General features: G+C 46.7%; 1 protein-coding gene across 1 annotated transcript; it reads left to right on the top strand.

The window, feature by feature from the left end:
* The first annotated feature begins 3,841 nt into the window (after nt 1-3,841).
* Nucleotides 3,842-8,362, top strand: CYCS (cytochrome c, somatic). Its single transcript, XM_066628370.1, has 3 exons — nt 3,842-3,972; nt 6,519-6,695; nt 7,941-8,362. The coding sequence occupies exons 2-3, from the start codon at nt 6,527-6,529 to the stop codon at nt 8,087-8,089; spliced, it is 318 nt and encodes a 105-aa protein (XP_066484467.1). The 5' UTR covers nt 3,842-3,972; nt 6,519-6,526; the 3' UTR covers nt 8,090-8,362.
* The last annotated feature ends 8,107 nt before the right edge of the window (nt 8,363-16,469 follow it).

The following is a 16,469-nucleotide window of genomic DNA, read 5'->3' as shown; positions in this document are numbered from 1 at the left end:
ACAAACAGTGACATTTAGAAAAATGGAACTTCAAAAAGAAAAGGCTGAAAAGCTCTGCAGTCTAGATAGAACATGCAGTACACCATCTTCCTGTGATAGTCTTGTGAATGTCATAATGGCATAATGGGAATTTTCATAATGGACATTCTCTTTTCATAACTAGCATACCTGTAAAAAGCAAGCGATCTGCCAGAAAGCAATCTGCCATCTTTCCATGACCCTTTATGTTAGGATGTAGATTCTTGTACTGCCTTTTGCTTTACTTCTTTATTCTCATGCAGCCTCCTGTGCAAAGAAAAAGAAAGTGAAATGGCTTGTTGCAGGTGACCTGTTGTGCACCCAAATCTCACTAGAGAGAAGCAACATTAGCAAAATAGTGCATTGGACAAATTTCTAGCTAGGGATGCTACCTGTCAAGCAACGTGGGGATCAGGTGCTTTAAAGTGTTCTGCAACAGGAAGGAGACAAGCAGTCTGACTTTTCTTGCTCAGCTGTTGAAACAGTCCAGCTTCTTCATTTGGAGAAAAAGTTGCATGATGTAATATATTTTTTATGGTTACCATAAAATATACAGAAAACAAAATGCTCTGTAGACAATGCAGTCTAGTGACCTTTGCCATTCAGTCAACTTAATGATTGTCCAATCAATTTTCTAGCTTCAAGCAAACCTTTTAAAAAAACCACACATGGGTATTAAATGAAAAGCAAGCAGCAGGTGACTTTTATAAACAAATGGGGTCACAATAGAAAATGATTAAACTGCTCCAAGACTTAAACAGACAGCTGTTTCCTGGTATCTACTGAAACATTCATATTTCTAAAAAATGATTGATGCATATAAACAAAAATATTTAATATTTGAGCTTGTGAACCATGCAAGGTTGGATGAAAATGGTCTCAGCAATATAAATATATTTCTTTGGCTGCCTCTTTCTGTTCCTCACACAGCACAATTGGTACTAAATACTCCTCTTAACAGTGTGGTAGGGCAGAAGCAGTGGTCTGACATCTTCCTCTGTCTCCCTTCCAAGAGAACTGAGCTTGTGGGGAGAGGGGCAAGAGACCATCCATTTCCACAAAAAGTGCTAACATAGTTTTTGTTTGTTTGCATTTCTCGCATCTATAACATGAAGGTAAAAACTACACAACCTGGAACATACACTTGGTTTTAGAAGACTTAACCCCCCCCCCCCGAAAGCCTAGTTCTATGGTTCCCAGCACCTATAGATCCAGTGGTGCCAAAATGGCGACTGCAGGATCCTGTGGGCGCCGAGACACCACTGGAGGTCTCCTCAGGTGAACGGAGCATTTGCTCCCTTACCCTGGATAGACGCAGCTGGTGACAATGGGTCTTCTTGGCTCTGTGCCCATGTTTGAGTTGGTGCAGACCCGAGGAGTCCCACGTCAGGCTGCCCAAGTTGAGAAGGAGGATCGGATATGGTTACAGAGCCTGCCCCAGTCTCCACCCCTTCTCCTGGGTCAGTTCCTCCAGGAGAGCCCACCCCACAGGGAGAGGGGCCTGTGGGATGGGCTCAGCTTGGACCCTGAGCCAGAAGGTGACAGTGGGAAGAGGAGGAAGGAACACCTCCCCCCATCCTGAAAAACCTTACCGCCTGTCTGTCCAGTGCTGGGCCCAACACTGACTAGCACTCTCCAGGCTGCATCCGTCCAGTGCTGGGCCCAGAGCCGACTAGCACTGGCTTGCTGCAGGCACTCCGTGCTCATGTTTACAACACCCAGTGGCAGTGCTGGAGCTGTAGAGGATTGGGCCCTCAGTCCCAACATACACATGTAAACACAGCGCAGGAAGGAACAGGTGATGTATGAGAAGGGCCTTAGAGATATTTTTCAATGCGGTGCTGTAATCCTCAAGCTACCCTGTAATGACAGATCAGGAGAGAGATCTTAGGGTGGTAGTGGACAGTTCGATGAAAGTGTCGACCGAGTGTGCAGCAGAAGTGAAGAAGGCCAATTCTATGCTTGGGATCATTAGAAAAGGTATTGAGAACAAAACGGCTAATATTATAATGCCATTGTACAAATGGATGGTAAGGCCACACCTGGAGTATTGTGTCCAGTTCTGGTCACCGCATCTCAAAAAACACATAGTGGAAATGGAAAAGATGCAAAAGAGAGCGACTAAGATGATTACTGGGCTGGGGCACCTTCCTTATGAGGAAAGGCTACGGCATTTGGGCCTTTTCAGCCTAGAAAAGAGGCGCCTGAGGGGGGACATGATTGAGACATATAAAATTATGCATGGGAAGGATAGAGTGAATAGACAGATGCTCTTTACATTCTCACGTAACACCAGAACCAGGGGACATCCGCTAAAATTGAGTGTTGGGAGAGTTAGAACAGACAAAAGATAATATTTCTTTACTCAGCATGTGGTTGGTCTGTGGAACTCCTTGCCACAGGATGTGGTGACAGCATCTGGCCTGGATGCCTTTAAAGGGGGATTGCACAAGTATCTGGAGGAAAAATCCATTACAGGTTACAAGCCATGATGTGTATGTGCAACCTCCTGATTTTAGAAATGGGCTATGTCAGAATGCAAATGCAAGGGAGGCACCAGGATAATAATAAAAATAATAATAATAAAACTTTATTTTTATCCCGCCCTTCTCCCTAACGGGACCCAGGGCGGCTAACAACATATTAAAAAAAAACAAAAAAAACAAGGATGAGGTCTCTTGTTATCTGGTGTGCTTCCTGGGGCATTTGGTGGGCCGCTGTGAGATACAGAGGACTAGATGGGTCTATGGCCTGATTCAGTGGGGCTGTTCTTATGTTCTTAGCGGTTTGCAAACTGTGGCTCCCTGAGGAGCCACTGAAACCAACCAGGGGAGCCGCAGAGTCCTTGCAAAAAAGCCTACCACCCTATACAATGTATAGCAGTGGTTCTCACACATTTAGCACTTTTTAGAATGAGAATCTGTCAGGACCCACGTGATGACCGCAAGTGACATCATCAAGCAGGGAAATTTTTCAACAATCCTAGGCTGCAGTCCTACCTTCACTGACCCAGGAGTAAGTCCCATTGACTATCATTGTTAAAAGAATATACATTGTAGCTTGTTAAAAGTACAGGTCTGTAACATTTCCCCAAATGCAGTCACATACTGCATATGGTAGCATCAAATCTAATATATTAAAAAAAAATTTTTTTAATGAATGTGGACCCACCTGAAATTGGCTCGCGACCCACAGTTTGAGAAGCACTGATGTATAGGAGTGTAGCCCTAATGGGGAGCTGCAGCCAATGGCCCAGTAGGTCAAGGGCCAGTCAAAAAAATGTGGGAAGCGCTGATGTCCTGAGAAGTTCCACTTTCTGCTCCTGCTTGACCTGACATTGCAACATTATTGGCCTACAAAGCAGAGAGAAGAGCCTAAAGCACAGGAACAGGTTGCCTTATACTGCAACATTATTCTGTGCCTGCAAACATCCCCTTCAACTACCTGCCCTGGCTGGAATCAGTGCTTGGAGTGTTGCAACAGGAGATAGCATCTCCCTCCAGGCTCCTCCCACATTCCCTCCAGGCTCCGCCCACACCAGGAGAAATTCCCGCTTTGCGTCATTCTCCCAGCTCATGTGACACAGCCCAACCCACTCCTCCTCCACCACTCTTGACCTTGCCGCCGCTACCCTTCTGCGCATGCGCAGCTTCCTCTCCGTCCTGCGTCACTGCGCGCGCACGAAGCCGGCTACCCGAGTTCCTTTTGGATGCAGCCTACCTTGCTGAGCCGCCTTCCCTGATTGACACATGCGTGGACCAATCATTCTACACTTAAGCGGCACCCGATTGGCCCGCTGGGGGAGTTCGTTAGGAGGAGCGTTTGGTTGCAGAGACACCGGTTACATAGACCTGAGTACGGGGTGCCCTTGGGTTTCTCTCCCGGACGCTTGACAGGAGGGCTGACGTAGGTGCGGAGCCGCGGCTAACGGACATCGCTTCGTCTGCTTCACGGGTAACGATGAGGGGAGGGGGCCTGTGGGGGGCGACGGGTCCGGCCTGAGCGGGAAGGCGCCTGAGGGGCGGCCCTGCCCGAGAAGCGACCTCTCAGCGGGTGGTCGAGGCGAGGCCTGCCCAAGGTCAGGGTGGTGAGGCGGGGACGGGCCAGGCCGGACCAGGCTCCACGTGGCGCCGCTTTCCCCGCTCCGGGCCGCCCAGGGCCCTCCAGAGAGCCCAGCTGGGGCAGGCCCAGAGAGGCTCGCCTCGTCCAGCCCCCTCTTTGCCACCAGGGGGCCTGCAGAGCCCGCCACGCGGGGCAGGGGAGCAGCAGCAGCTTCCCCTGGTCTTTGGGGGCATCTCCTGCCTCTCCGCCTGGCGCTTCTGTTGAGCCAGGCGGTCGCGCTCTTCTTCCACGAGCCTATGCACAGGCTCGCCTTTCAAGCCACTGGCTCCCTCCCCCACGTCTACTCGGAAGTAAGTGCCACTACAGTCAATGGGGCTTACTCCCAGGTGAGTGTGGGGGAGGATTGCAGCCTGCATGCGCCGCCTCTTGCAGGCTGCAGTCCAGTCCCACCCTGACCTGGGAGCGAGCCCTCCCGCATGGACTGTAATGGATCCTACTCCTGAGCGGACGTGCCTCAGTGGCTGCCATCCTAGCCGCACTTAGGGAGTAAGCCCCATTGACTATAATGGGACCTGCTTCTGAGTAGACATGTCTAGGATTGACTGGCTGAAATCTTATCCCACACTTACTTGGGAGTAAGCCCCATTGACTACAGTGGAATCTGCCAGATGCATAGGATCTGGCCTCTGTGGCTGCAATCCTATCTGAACTTGGGGAGTAAGCCCCATTGATTATAATGGCACTACTGAGTCAGCATGCATAGGTTTGGATTCTGTGGCTGCAATCCTAGCCGCACTTACCTGGGAGTAAGCCCCATTGACTATAGTGGAACCTACTTCTGAGTAGACGTGCCTAGAATTGGGCTCTCGGAGTGGGGTAGGGAGGCACAGTGTGGAAGGGAGGGGAAGCGATGCTTTATGTGCCTCTCAAGCAGCATCCACGTGGATGCCTTTAGGAGGTGAATGAATGTTCATTGCCAGAGCCCACAGCACCCCCCCTTTATCTCTCTCCTGATGCCGGACGGTGGTTCTCCGTACCCCCCACTGTAGTGACTCAGTGCTTGGCACAGTTCTCGTGCATCTGCCCTTCTGTTGGACAGGATGGAGGAAGCAGTAGCGGGGACTACTGCTGCTGGGCCCGGTTCCTGCGACCTTGGCGGTAGTCGGGAGCTTTTCACATTGGGGGGGGGCAAAGTGGAGCCATAATGTTTCTGCCTTAAGGAGCAGTCTGACTGACCTTCCGTGAACTCCTGCCCTCCTCGCAGCCTCTGATGCAGATTAGAACTTGCCACCCTTAAGTAAGCATGGGAAAGGGCTGTTCTTTGATCTGCAGCCACATGTATGCCACTCCATGTAACGGTTTTAGGGCCCAGTCCTGTCCAGTTTTCCAGCACTGATGCAACTGTGCCACTGGGGTGTGATCTGCATCCTGCCATAAGGAGTCATGGAGGTCTCCTCAAGGTTACAGGAATGTCTTTCCTTAGCTTTGGGGCTGAATTGTGGCTGGGAAGCTGGATCGGATTGGGCCCTTAAGGTGCTTCATGCGCACGCACACACCCTTGCCTTGAATGGACCAAAGCGTGTTTGGGAAGGGCTAATGAATCCGTGATATACCTGATCTTGAGGACATGTCCTTGGGCATTCAACTGGAGCCGGGTTGGCAGTGGTTCTTGTACAGCTTTTGGAGGTCAGAGTTCTCATTCTTTGTTACCTTGTGATGTTTTTTGCAAGTTGTGGTTTTGCACACTGGCAAAGACAGTATCATAATAGTTACTATGTAAGGACATCTTTTTAAATCAGGGAGACAGCTTAGCACTGCATACTTGATTTCCATTGATCGAATGTATAGATTTTCCATAAGTGGGCAGGAGCTTGAGATACAGTAGTTACTGTATCTATATTCAGGTACACTCCTTTGCAGACTGATTTGGTTGACTGTTGAGGTCATTGGATTGCTGCCTCTTGATTCCAGGTTTCCAAAACTAGTAGATGGAAATCAATCTGGTCTCCTTCCCTAATTCCCCAAGACAATGTATAGAGACATTCACGGTATAAATTGTGAGATAGAATCAAGTAGCTCTGATACTTTGGTGCATTAGGTCAGCCATTTGAGTGACTTTTATTGAAAGGCATTTAGACTCGAGAACAAATGCTTATTTTCACTAGATCAGTGATGTAGTTTGCATCACCATGTTGTCCTCCTAAATATTTCATCTAATAGAAATTATGTATCCATAAAGCACATCAGATTGAGAAGCTTGGGTACCTGATTCTTGGGGATTGTCTGTTAAAAGTGTGTGTGCGTGCACATTTTTTCCCTCATGGGCAGTTTCAGAAGTGTCTAGCCAAAAAACATTTTGTATTCCTGCCTGGCTTCACATATATCTGAGATGAACCCAACTAACATTGAAATACTTTTCTTGTGTTTTTTTTCCTCAGCACTGAAAATGGGAGACATTGAAAAAGGCAAGAAGATCTTTGTTCAGAAGTGTGCACAGTGCCACACAGTTGAAAAAGGAGGCAAACACAAGACTGGCCCCAATCTGCATGGTCTTTTTGGTCGGAAAACTGGTCAAGCTGATGGTTTCTCTTACACAGAAGCCAACAAAAGCAAAGGTAAAACCAAAAACAAAGGTGGAACCAAATTGTTCTATCAGTCTTGCAAATCAGATGTAAGATCTTGCAAAGAAACTAGAAGCAACAAAGGGAAGGTACCTAGTAGCAGAGGCTTGTCATGCTCCTCAAGAATGGATCACCTTTCTGGTGACCAGGTCATTCTGCAATGTCTTCTTTCACCATCCTAAAACTCTTGCATTCCCTCAAATTCAGTCTATTCTAATTCTAGCCCTTTACCTGCTCTGTTTCTCTTTATTTAAGTGGCCACTTAACTGCTGTACTACCTGGGGACAGTCCCATCATCACTTCTTTATATTACTTGTGAGCTCAATGCAACCAAAACTAGTCTTTTCTGCATTCCCGGCCCTCTCTAAAGATACAATTTTTTTTAAAAAGAGCTAGCTGGATAAGGTGCTGTTGCCAAAGATACAGTTGAAAGGTATCATTTTGAAACAAAGCCAATTTATGGTGTTTTTATTAAAAAATGCTACAGAAGGCTGTGATCATGAGTAAATTCAAACAGGTCAGAATGAGAGCTTATTCAGAACTAAGTTTAGGCTTTCATATTCCCTCAGTTAAACCCTTGTTAACAAGAATTATTCTCTAAGCTGTCAGTGTCCATATAAAGTAGGGGTGTCCAAACTTTTTGGCAGGAGAGCCACATAGTCTCTCTGACACTGAGTTGGGGGCCAGGGAAAAAAAGAATTTGTATTTAAAATTTGAATAAATTTACATAAATGAATATATTTGAGATGGAACGAATGAATGAAGGTCTTGCAGTAGCTCAACGCCCATAAAAGGCCTTGCACAAAGCAAGGCCAGCCTTTCCTTCGCTGCTGCATAACAGACGTGAAATAGCAAGTAGTGGAAGGAGCCCTCGTCCCACAGCTCAGGTGAGAGGTCGAACAGTCTTCCTCACACTGAGAGCTGTTGCTTCAGGGCAGCACGGGCTCCAGCAAGTCTCTGGAGGGCCAGAGGCTCATTGGAGACTGGGGGCTCCCTGCAGGCCAGATTGGGAGCCTCCGAGGGCCACAAATGGCCTCCGGGCCGGGATTTGGGCATCCCTGGTCTAAATCTATTGCTGGCCTTCATTCGTTTATGTATAGATGCCTTGCAAACTACCTGTTTAGACTAAAATAGCATATAGAATTTTTGTAGGAGGAAGATGTACAAATTTGTATACAGAACACCAAATATTTAACTAGTTATATCTATAACTGTGTTGTTGTGTTTTGTTTTTTCTAGGTATAGTCTGGAGCGAAGAAACACTGATGGAATACTTGGAAAACCCCAAGAAGTATATTCCAGGAACTAAGATGATCTTTGCTGGCATTAAGAAGAAGGGGGAGAGGGCAGATTTAATAGCATACCTTAAGGATTCCACTTCTAAGTAATGGCTGCCTGCTGCCTTATTTATTTCACCAAACAAATGGAAGTGACTCTCTGTGATGAGATTGGTTTTTAAACTTTCTATTTTTACATACATTGTATCTAACACCAAAAAATCTTTCTCGTCAGCCAGAGAACTTTGATCATGGATGGTTAAATGCACGTACTTGTTCTTGTGTCATAAGTTATAGAAATGTGTAATTGCGCTTGAATGAGTACAGTCAGGATAACTACCGTACTACCCAATCATGTAATTAAAAAAAAACCCTTTCACTGTGTCTTCCCTTTCACTGTGTCTTTGTTTTCTTTATAAATCAAGTGCATTTAAAACAAGAGCATGGTGCTTTTCAAAGATTCATTTCCTTGGGCAACTATAAACTGGCTGAGCGATTTTTACCTTTCTTTCTTGTTTTTGAGTTTCCCTACACAGCCAGTTGTGTAATATCTTGATTTAAACTTTGCTGTAGAATTTCTGCAAGGGCTTAAGATGGATTCTAGCTACCCAGTAGCTTCAACAGTCACTAAAAAGTGGCAGTTCAGTGGAGCGAGATAGTCTGAAAGAGTAGTTTCACAGAACTCTACCATTCAGTGATTTCAAAACCCATAGACCACAGTCTCTAAAAAGCACTAGGTGTGGCAGTTGGCTAGTTCTTGATCAACATAGTTGGTATCTATTTTCACAACAGGGATCCACCCTGTGCTACTTTGTAAATTGGTTTTGGCTTTCCCCAAGTTTTGAAAATGGCTTGTAGTGCCATGCTGGGGTTTATGATTGAGGGGCTAGGAGTTGAGAAGGGTATAAAGGACACCTGGAGAACATAGAGTCCTGTAGAGCACAGATCTCCAAGCTACAGCCCAGGGGCCATATCTAACCCACCACAAGTTTTTATCTGGCCTGCAGCAACTTAAAAATATTTTTTCCTAGCTGTGCAGTTCTGTCTGCCATATTCCTTTCCATAGGACTAGAGTGGTATCAGGCTGGCTAACTCCATGCTTTAAGAACCTCAAACCATAATTATTCAATTCTCAGTTTAAGCATGGCATTGTTTCTTTGTAATTGTCACATTACTAATTTTACAATGTGACCCTCTATTGTAACAGAGGTAGAACAATGGTGTGGACCTCATTACACAGAGCAAAGTACTAGAATTTTGGATTCTTCTACTTCAGACTGCAAGTGTAGGGTACAGTTTTAGAATCTTTCCCTTTCTCTTCCCCCCCCCCCTCCAAAAAAAAAAACTTGGAGACAGCCAGCAAATCAAGCAGAGGTCTGCTCTAAACCTTTGTCAATGTGTCCATTTAGCATATACAGTGAGATGTGTTTTGCATGGGGAAGCATTTTAATATTAACCCTGCTGTTTGAAGTGGGACAGTCCAGAATTCCACCACTTCTTTCAGTATGGGGCTTCCCTTCACATGTATTTTTAGGATCATAACCTTCGATTAACTAAAGGGTCAAATAGCCATCAGTTTACAAGAAGCTTATACACTCCCACCAATGTTCAAAATGCTTTTGGATGCAAGCAAAGACTTCCCTGGCCCAAGGATTTTGCATACTACCATTCTGCTGGACAAAGTAGGATAAGAGCAGTAGAGGTAACAATTGAGGGCAAGTAGGCAGGTAGGGCAATTTGTGTGTTTCAGGCATGTAAATTCCATATAGGAGTGAGCTTTGGGCTTATACCTTTTCCCATTACACATAGGTTCTGGTTCATGCTTTAGTATACAGGCACTGTATAGCAATTTTTCTCTGGGCCTGCTCAGTTTCTTGAAAGCAGGGATCTTATGTGCAGTCCCTACTTGTACAATAATTCAAAAACATATCTTCCAGTTCATACACCAGGTTCCATTACATACAGTAGGGAGGCTGTATAAACCCAAGGGCTGTGGCTGTATTCTACTATATGCACAGTTTACTCTGGCTAGCCCCTAGGCATCACTGTTGAGAATTCAAGCTGCTACAGTAGGCAAGTCCCATGGAATTGCTAAGGTGAATTCTGAAGTGAGTTGCATTACCAAAATAGCTGCATATGATAAACAAGGACCCCATGGAACCATGTGTCACTTGTCACTACACATTGATTCAAAGCTATGTAGCTCAGTGCTTATTTAGAATAAAGATACATACTGACGTTAAATATTTAGTATAACTACAGCATTGGATGTATTTCAGGATTATTTGGAATAAAGATACATATTAAGTTGAATGTTAAAATTCAGTGCAGCTAAAACAGGATGTGTTTCGGGGGGAATATATATAAAATACAAAACCGGCAACTGAGATCCATCATATACAATAATGCTAGTTTGAATTGAACTAACAAGTTTGACTACTGAACAGCTTAGTACATTGAGAGATGCAATGCTTGCCAAATGCATTTTTATTCCATGGTGTGGGGAAGTACCATGGATTAAGAAAAAAGTGAAAACTTGCATTGTCTGCTTTCAACCATAAATATCAACAGTTCAGTGCTGTATTTCTGCTTGTACTGAAACGGCTTGAATTACTCTAAATTAAAACCTAAGTTATCAACTCTCCATAGATTCTGTAAATTAAGCTGCTATTGTGTGCATTGTGTAGAATCTAAAGTATTAAATTTTTTTCCAAATAAAACTTGTGGAATTATTACAATCTGTGAAGTAACATGGAAAGGTTACATAGTTGGGGGAAAGAAATGTCCTACAGATCCAAGGCAACAATCAGCTGAGAGATGACATTTTGATACTAACAATCCACTGGTTCCAGTTTTTTGGCTATCCCCCTGCCCTCACCCCCTAGCAGGGGGTCCTCCTACCCTTATCACTCTTTCCACAGGGTCCCGCCTCACCCTTCCAGACTGTACCCCTGACCTTCTCACCCCTTACAGGGGAGAGTTCATAAGATCCAAGATGATGTCCCCAGGGAACAGGCAAGAAGGGCTACTAGAGATACAGCCAGCCCCAGGAGTGGTGGGGCCTCTCATATAGCCACAGTGATTGCAGTCATGGCGAGGCGCGTGCCAGTGGTGCCATGCATGAAGCACGGCACCCAGAAATAGTTGGCGGTAATGGGATGACATCACTGCCAACTGCTTCCCGGAGGCCCATTTTGGGCCAATCGGACAAGGGCGGGCAGACCCACTGGCCTCCAACATGCAGAGATCCTGGTTGCAGCAGCAAGTGATCCGTTTACTGCACTAGTGTGGGGCTCGTCAGTGCAGGGTGAATTTTGTGAAATCATGGAAATTGGGTTAAGGCTGGCCCTGACAGGACATCCTGTGGCAGCCCTGTGAATGTGCTGCAACGCCTAGGGCATTGATTGGGACTCCCAAGAGGGCTGCAAGCGATTTTCAGGGAGTTATGGAGAGCTAGACTGGCAAAGCTCTGAAAGGCAGAGCTTAAGAATATGATTGGTGAGGTGGAAGACAGAGAACATGGTAAGAGCATGAGAGTTAGTGGTTGTTCTTGCAGTGATAGTTTTTTATTGTTTGGTGGCGAGTATGTTTCTTTACTATGTTTACAAAAGATATTGTCTTCCCTGTGCCTGCTGGGGTCCCTACCTTAGCAAAATTAGCAGCTAGGAACTGTGGGGGTTTCTAGGAAAGGGAAAGGGAAAGGCTAGGAAAGGGGTTCCCTATTAAAGTGCCACTTCTTCAATGCCTCTGGCTGCAGCTTAAGCCAGCTTTGCCTTGGGCTCGTCTGGGTGTGTGTGCATGCAGTGAAGTCTCTCCTGGGTCTCTGTGTGGACTTGTCATGCCTTCCCTGTGCATGACTAGGTCAGTCTCAGTGTGTGGGAAAGAGGATCAGGATGAAAAGGGGGCATGAACTTGGGGGAGAGGAAGAAAGAGGTCAGGGACTGCAGACATAAACATTATCAGCAGTTGTAGATCTGAAAGGTCTGGGCTGTGAAGTTTAATATAAGTTTTATATGTCCCTATCCCTAAAGATAGGGACAGGTCAAGCAGTGAGAGTCAAGATCTGTATTGGAAGATGGTGGTAGAGCAGCAGGGGGCAAGAAGAGAGGGCTTTTGGGAGTAGGCTGCAGATCACGGGCTATGGCTAGACCTCCATTCCAACTCACTTCCTTCTTCCATGTGCTCCCCCCCACCCCAGTAGTCCACCTAATTTTCTTTCCATTCATGCAGGCTTCTGCTCCCATCCTGAAATTAATATGGTGCTGTATATTGCTTTTTTCACTGCATCCCCTCCCCTTCCCTGTCTGTCTTTCTGCCTGCTTCATTCTGCATGACGTTGCATGTGTGCATGCAGTGGAATGTTTTGCTTGCCACTGATTGCTTGTATAAGTTAGCAAAGGAAGTGTCAGGTTGGGGTTGTGAGCCTCCACTCCCTGGCTTCAGGCAACCTCAGACAAGCTGGTTCCCTTTGTACCTCTGCTCCCCAACTGCAATATGGAGACATAATAATATACATTTGCGAACAGCTGAAAACTAGTCATCTCTAATGGCTCTCTCTCTCTCTCTCTCTCTCTCTCTCTCTCTCTCTCTCACACACACGCACACACACACACACACACACACACACACACACACACACATTTTCCATCCATCTATTTCTGCAAATGGGGTTGTTTATTAGTGGGGCTGTTTCTGAGTAAAACTTTAAAAATGTGATTTATTCAAAAAGTGTGATTTATTAAAAACAAGGACTTCACTTCCTATTTAATATCATCACTTCTGGTCCTGCCTGCACAATGATGTCACTTCCTTCTTCCTGCTTAATGACATCACTTCTGGGCGTCCCAGCAGGTTGTCGTACCTAAAAAGGGGGTCCCAATGAAAAAAAAGGTTGGGAATCACTGTCCTAGGACATTGCAACACACACCTTGGTAACCCCTGAATGTTGCATAGCCTTTGTATAGCTTAATCTACAGCAGTGCTTCTCAATCCTTTTGCCACAGCAACCCACTTCATTGGCTGCGGTGACCCCAGAATGCCTTGTCGCTTCCAGATAGCGCCATAGAATGCCTTGCGGCTTCTGGGTGGCTATAGCGCACAACCCACTTCATTGACCACATCACACCCCTGAATCCCTTGTGGCTTCCAGGTAGCACCCCAGAATGCCTTGTGCATTCAGCCGGCACTGGCCCACTACTCACCAAAAATCAGGTCACAATTCACAGTTTGAGAACCACTAATCTAGGCCACTCACTGAGAGTAGACAAACTCACCTGAGGGAACAGACCTCTTCTACGATGTGTGTATCTGTGTGCATGCATGTATGTGCAATTAAGGGTGCAATCCTAACCCCCTATGTCAGTGCTTTCCAGCACTGGCATAGCGGTGCCAATGGGACATGTGCTGCATCCTGCAGTTGGGTGGCACTCACAGAGGCCTCTCAAAGTAAGGGAATGTTAGTTCCCTTACCTCAGAGCTGCATTGCCCTTATGTCGGTGCTGGAAAGCACCGACATAAGGGGTTAGGATTGCGCCCTAACTGTTCAAAAGTTGAGTTCCTTTCCAAAGACGGTTCATTCAGAATCCTTTTAACCGTGCAAAGAATCTTCTTGTTTGTTTCAGTATGACCAGAAGGGGGAGCCCAAGTTCTGAAAAATTGCATAATTCTCTTACACATTTAACATGCTCTGACTTGAGATCCTTAGACAAAGAGGTTTGGGAGCTGCTTCAAACTTTTCAATTTCCCTACAAGAAAATAAATTCCATGTAGTAAAAAACATTTTTTAAAATAATACTTTTAATATTTGTATAGTGCTTTCAGTGTAGGTAAAACACTTCATATGCATTATCCTGATGTTTCCTTTCAACAATCCTAAGATTGCAACCCTAAGCTGCGCTGGAACAGGCAGGCCGACTGGCCTGCGCTATATCTAGCTGAGGTTTTGTGTGGCCTAGAGCACAACTCGGAAAAAGGGGATTTCCGTTCCCTTACCCTGAGCAACACCACAGGCAGCCCTATGGGGCTACTCGGATTTGCACCCATGATTTCACAGGCGCAGATCCAAGTGACCTGAGTAGTGCCAACTTGGCGCTGAGTAGATTCAAACTTGGGTTGGAATCTGGCCTCTGCTGCCATGGCCAGCCCCACCCCCTCAAGGGCCTGATCTTCCCTCTAGGCCACCCTTCCCCTGTCCTGAAACATACTCTTCTCACACTCCATTCCTACCTTGCTCCATCCTCTCCCACCTCCTGTGCCAGCCTGCCTGGGCCAGCACAAACTCACCCCCTCGAGGGCCTGCTCTTCCCCGTGGGCCGCCCTTCCCCTGCCCTGAAACATACCCTTCTCACACTCCGTTCCTACCTTGTTCCATCCTTCCCCACCTCCTGTGCCAGCCTGCCTGGGCCAGCACAAACTCACTCTGTTCCAGCGCCATTCCTGTTCTACTGGGCCAGTGCACATTTGTGTGCTGGCCCAGCCACGTAGCCTCTACGGTATCCAACACAGCTTCAGAGCAGGATGGAAGACTCCTTGGGGTAAGGGAATCTTTTCCTCCTTATGCCTCCTTTTTCCTCCCAGCCTGCCCTATGAGGCTAGTTGCATCTGAACCTGCTAAACAGCAGGCACAAGTCCAAGCAGCCCAGTGTAATGCCGGAAGGCTCAGGATGAGGGTTAGGATACAGTGGAGGACTGCTCCGCCAATCCCATCGCCTCCTGGATCAGAACTGCCCCCCTTTTGCCTTCTCCCACCCAGAAATGCCCCTCCCAACCTCCTTTCCACCTTCCCTTCTGCATTTCTTACCTCATCTGACAGCTGCTGTGGTGGATGTAGTGTCAGTGGGGTGGCACAGGCCTTCCCACTGGTGCAGCTCACTCCCAAGTTGTCACAAATATGCCTTACAGCACATTTAAGAACATAAAAACATAAGAACAGCCCCACTGGATCAGGCCATAGGCCCATCTAGTCCAGCTTCCTGTATCTCACAGCGGCCCACCAAATGCCCCAGGGAGCACACCAGATAACAAGAGACCTCATCCTGGTGCCCTCCCTTGCATATGGCATTCTGACATAACCCATTTCTAAAATCAGGAGGTTGCGCATACACATCATGGCTTGTACCCCATAATGGATTTTTCCTCCAGAAACTTGTCCAATCCCCTTTTAAAGGCGTCTAGGCTAGACGGCAGCACCACATCCTGCGGCAAGGAGTTCCACAGACCGACCACACGCTGAGTAAAGAAATATTTTCTTTTGTCTGTCCTAACCCGCCCAACACTCAATTTTAGTGGATGTCCCCTGGTTCTGGTGTTATGTGAGAGTGTAAAGAGCATCTCCCTATCCGCTCTGTCCATCCCCTGCATAATTTTGTATGTCTCAATCATGTCCCCCCTCAGGCGTCTCTTTTCGAGGCTGAAGAGGCCCAGACGCCGTAGCCTTTCCTCATAAGGAAGGTGCCCCAGCCCCGTAATCATCTTACTCTCTTTTGCACCTTTTCCATTTCCTCTATGTCTTTTTTGAGATGCGGTGACCAGAACTGGACACAATACTCCAGGTGTGGCCTTACCATCGATTTGTACAACGGCATTATAATGTTAGCCGTTTTGTTCTCAATACCCTTCCTAATGATCCCAAGCATAGAACTGGCCTTCTTCACTGCCACTGCACTTTCATCGACCTGTCCACCACCACCCCAAGATCTCTCTCCTGATCTGTCACAGACAGCTCAGAACCCATCAGCCTATATCTAAAGTCTTGATTTTTTGCCCCAATGTGCATGACTTTACACTTACTGACATTGAAGTGCATCTGCCATTTTGCTGCCCATTCTGCCAGTCTGGAGAGATCCTTCTGGAGCTCCTCACAATCACTTCTGGTCTTCACCACTCGGAAAAGTTTGGTGTCATCTGCAAACTTTGCAACCTCACTGCTCAATCCTGTCTCCAGGTCATTTATGAAGAGGTTGAAAAGCGCCGGTCCCAGGACAGATCCTTGGGGCACACCGGTTTTCACCTCTCTCCATTGTGAAAATTGCCCATTGACACCCACTCTCTGTTTCCTGGCCTTCAACCAGTTCTCAATCCATGAGAGGACCTGTCCTCTAATTCCCTGACTATGGAGTTTTTCAGTAGCCTTTGGTGAAGGACCGTGTCGAACGCTTTCTGAAAGTCCAGATATACAATGTCTACGGGTTCTCCTGCATCCACATGCCTGTTGACCTTTTCAAAGAATTCTATAAGGTTCGTGAGGCAAGACTTACCCTTACAGAAGCCATGCTGATTCTCCCTCAGCAAGGCCTGTTCATCTATGTGTTTTGAGATCCTATCTTTGATGAGGCATTCCACCATCTTACCCGGTATGGATGTTAGGCTGACCGGCCTATAGTTTCCCGGGTCCCCCCTCTTTCCCTTTTTAAAGATAGGCGTGACATTTGCCATCCTCCAATCTTCTGGCACCGTGGCCGTTTTGAGGGACAAGTTGCATACCTTAGTCAAG

This window comes from Tiliqua scincoides, chromosome 5, assembly GCF_035046505.1.
Source record: "Tiliqua scincoides isolate rTilSci1 chromosome 5, rTilSci1.hap2, whole genome shotgun sequence".
In the NCBI taxonomy this organism is placed as follows: domain Eukaryota; kingdom Metazoa; phylum Chordata; class Lepidosauria; order Squamata; family Scincidae; genus Tiliqua; species Tiliqua scincoides.
Note: the sequence above shows the minus strand (reverse complement) of the source record. Positions and strands in the feature narration are given on the sequence as shown.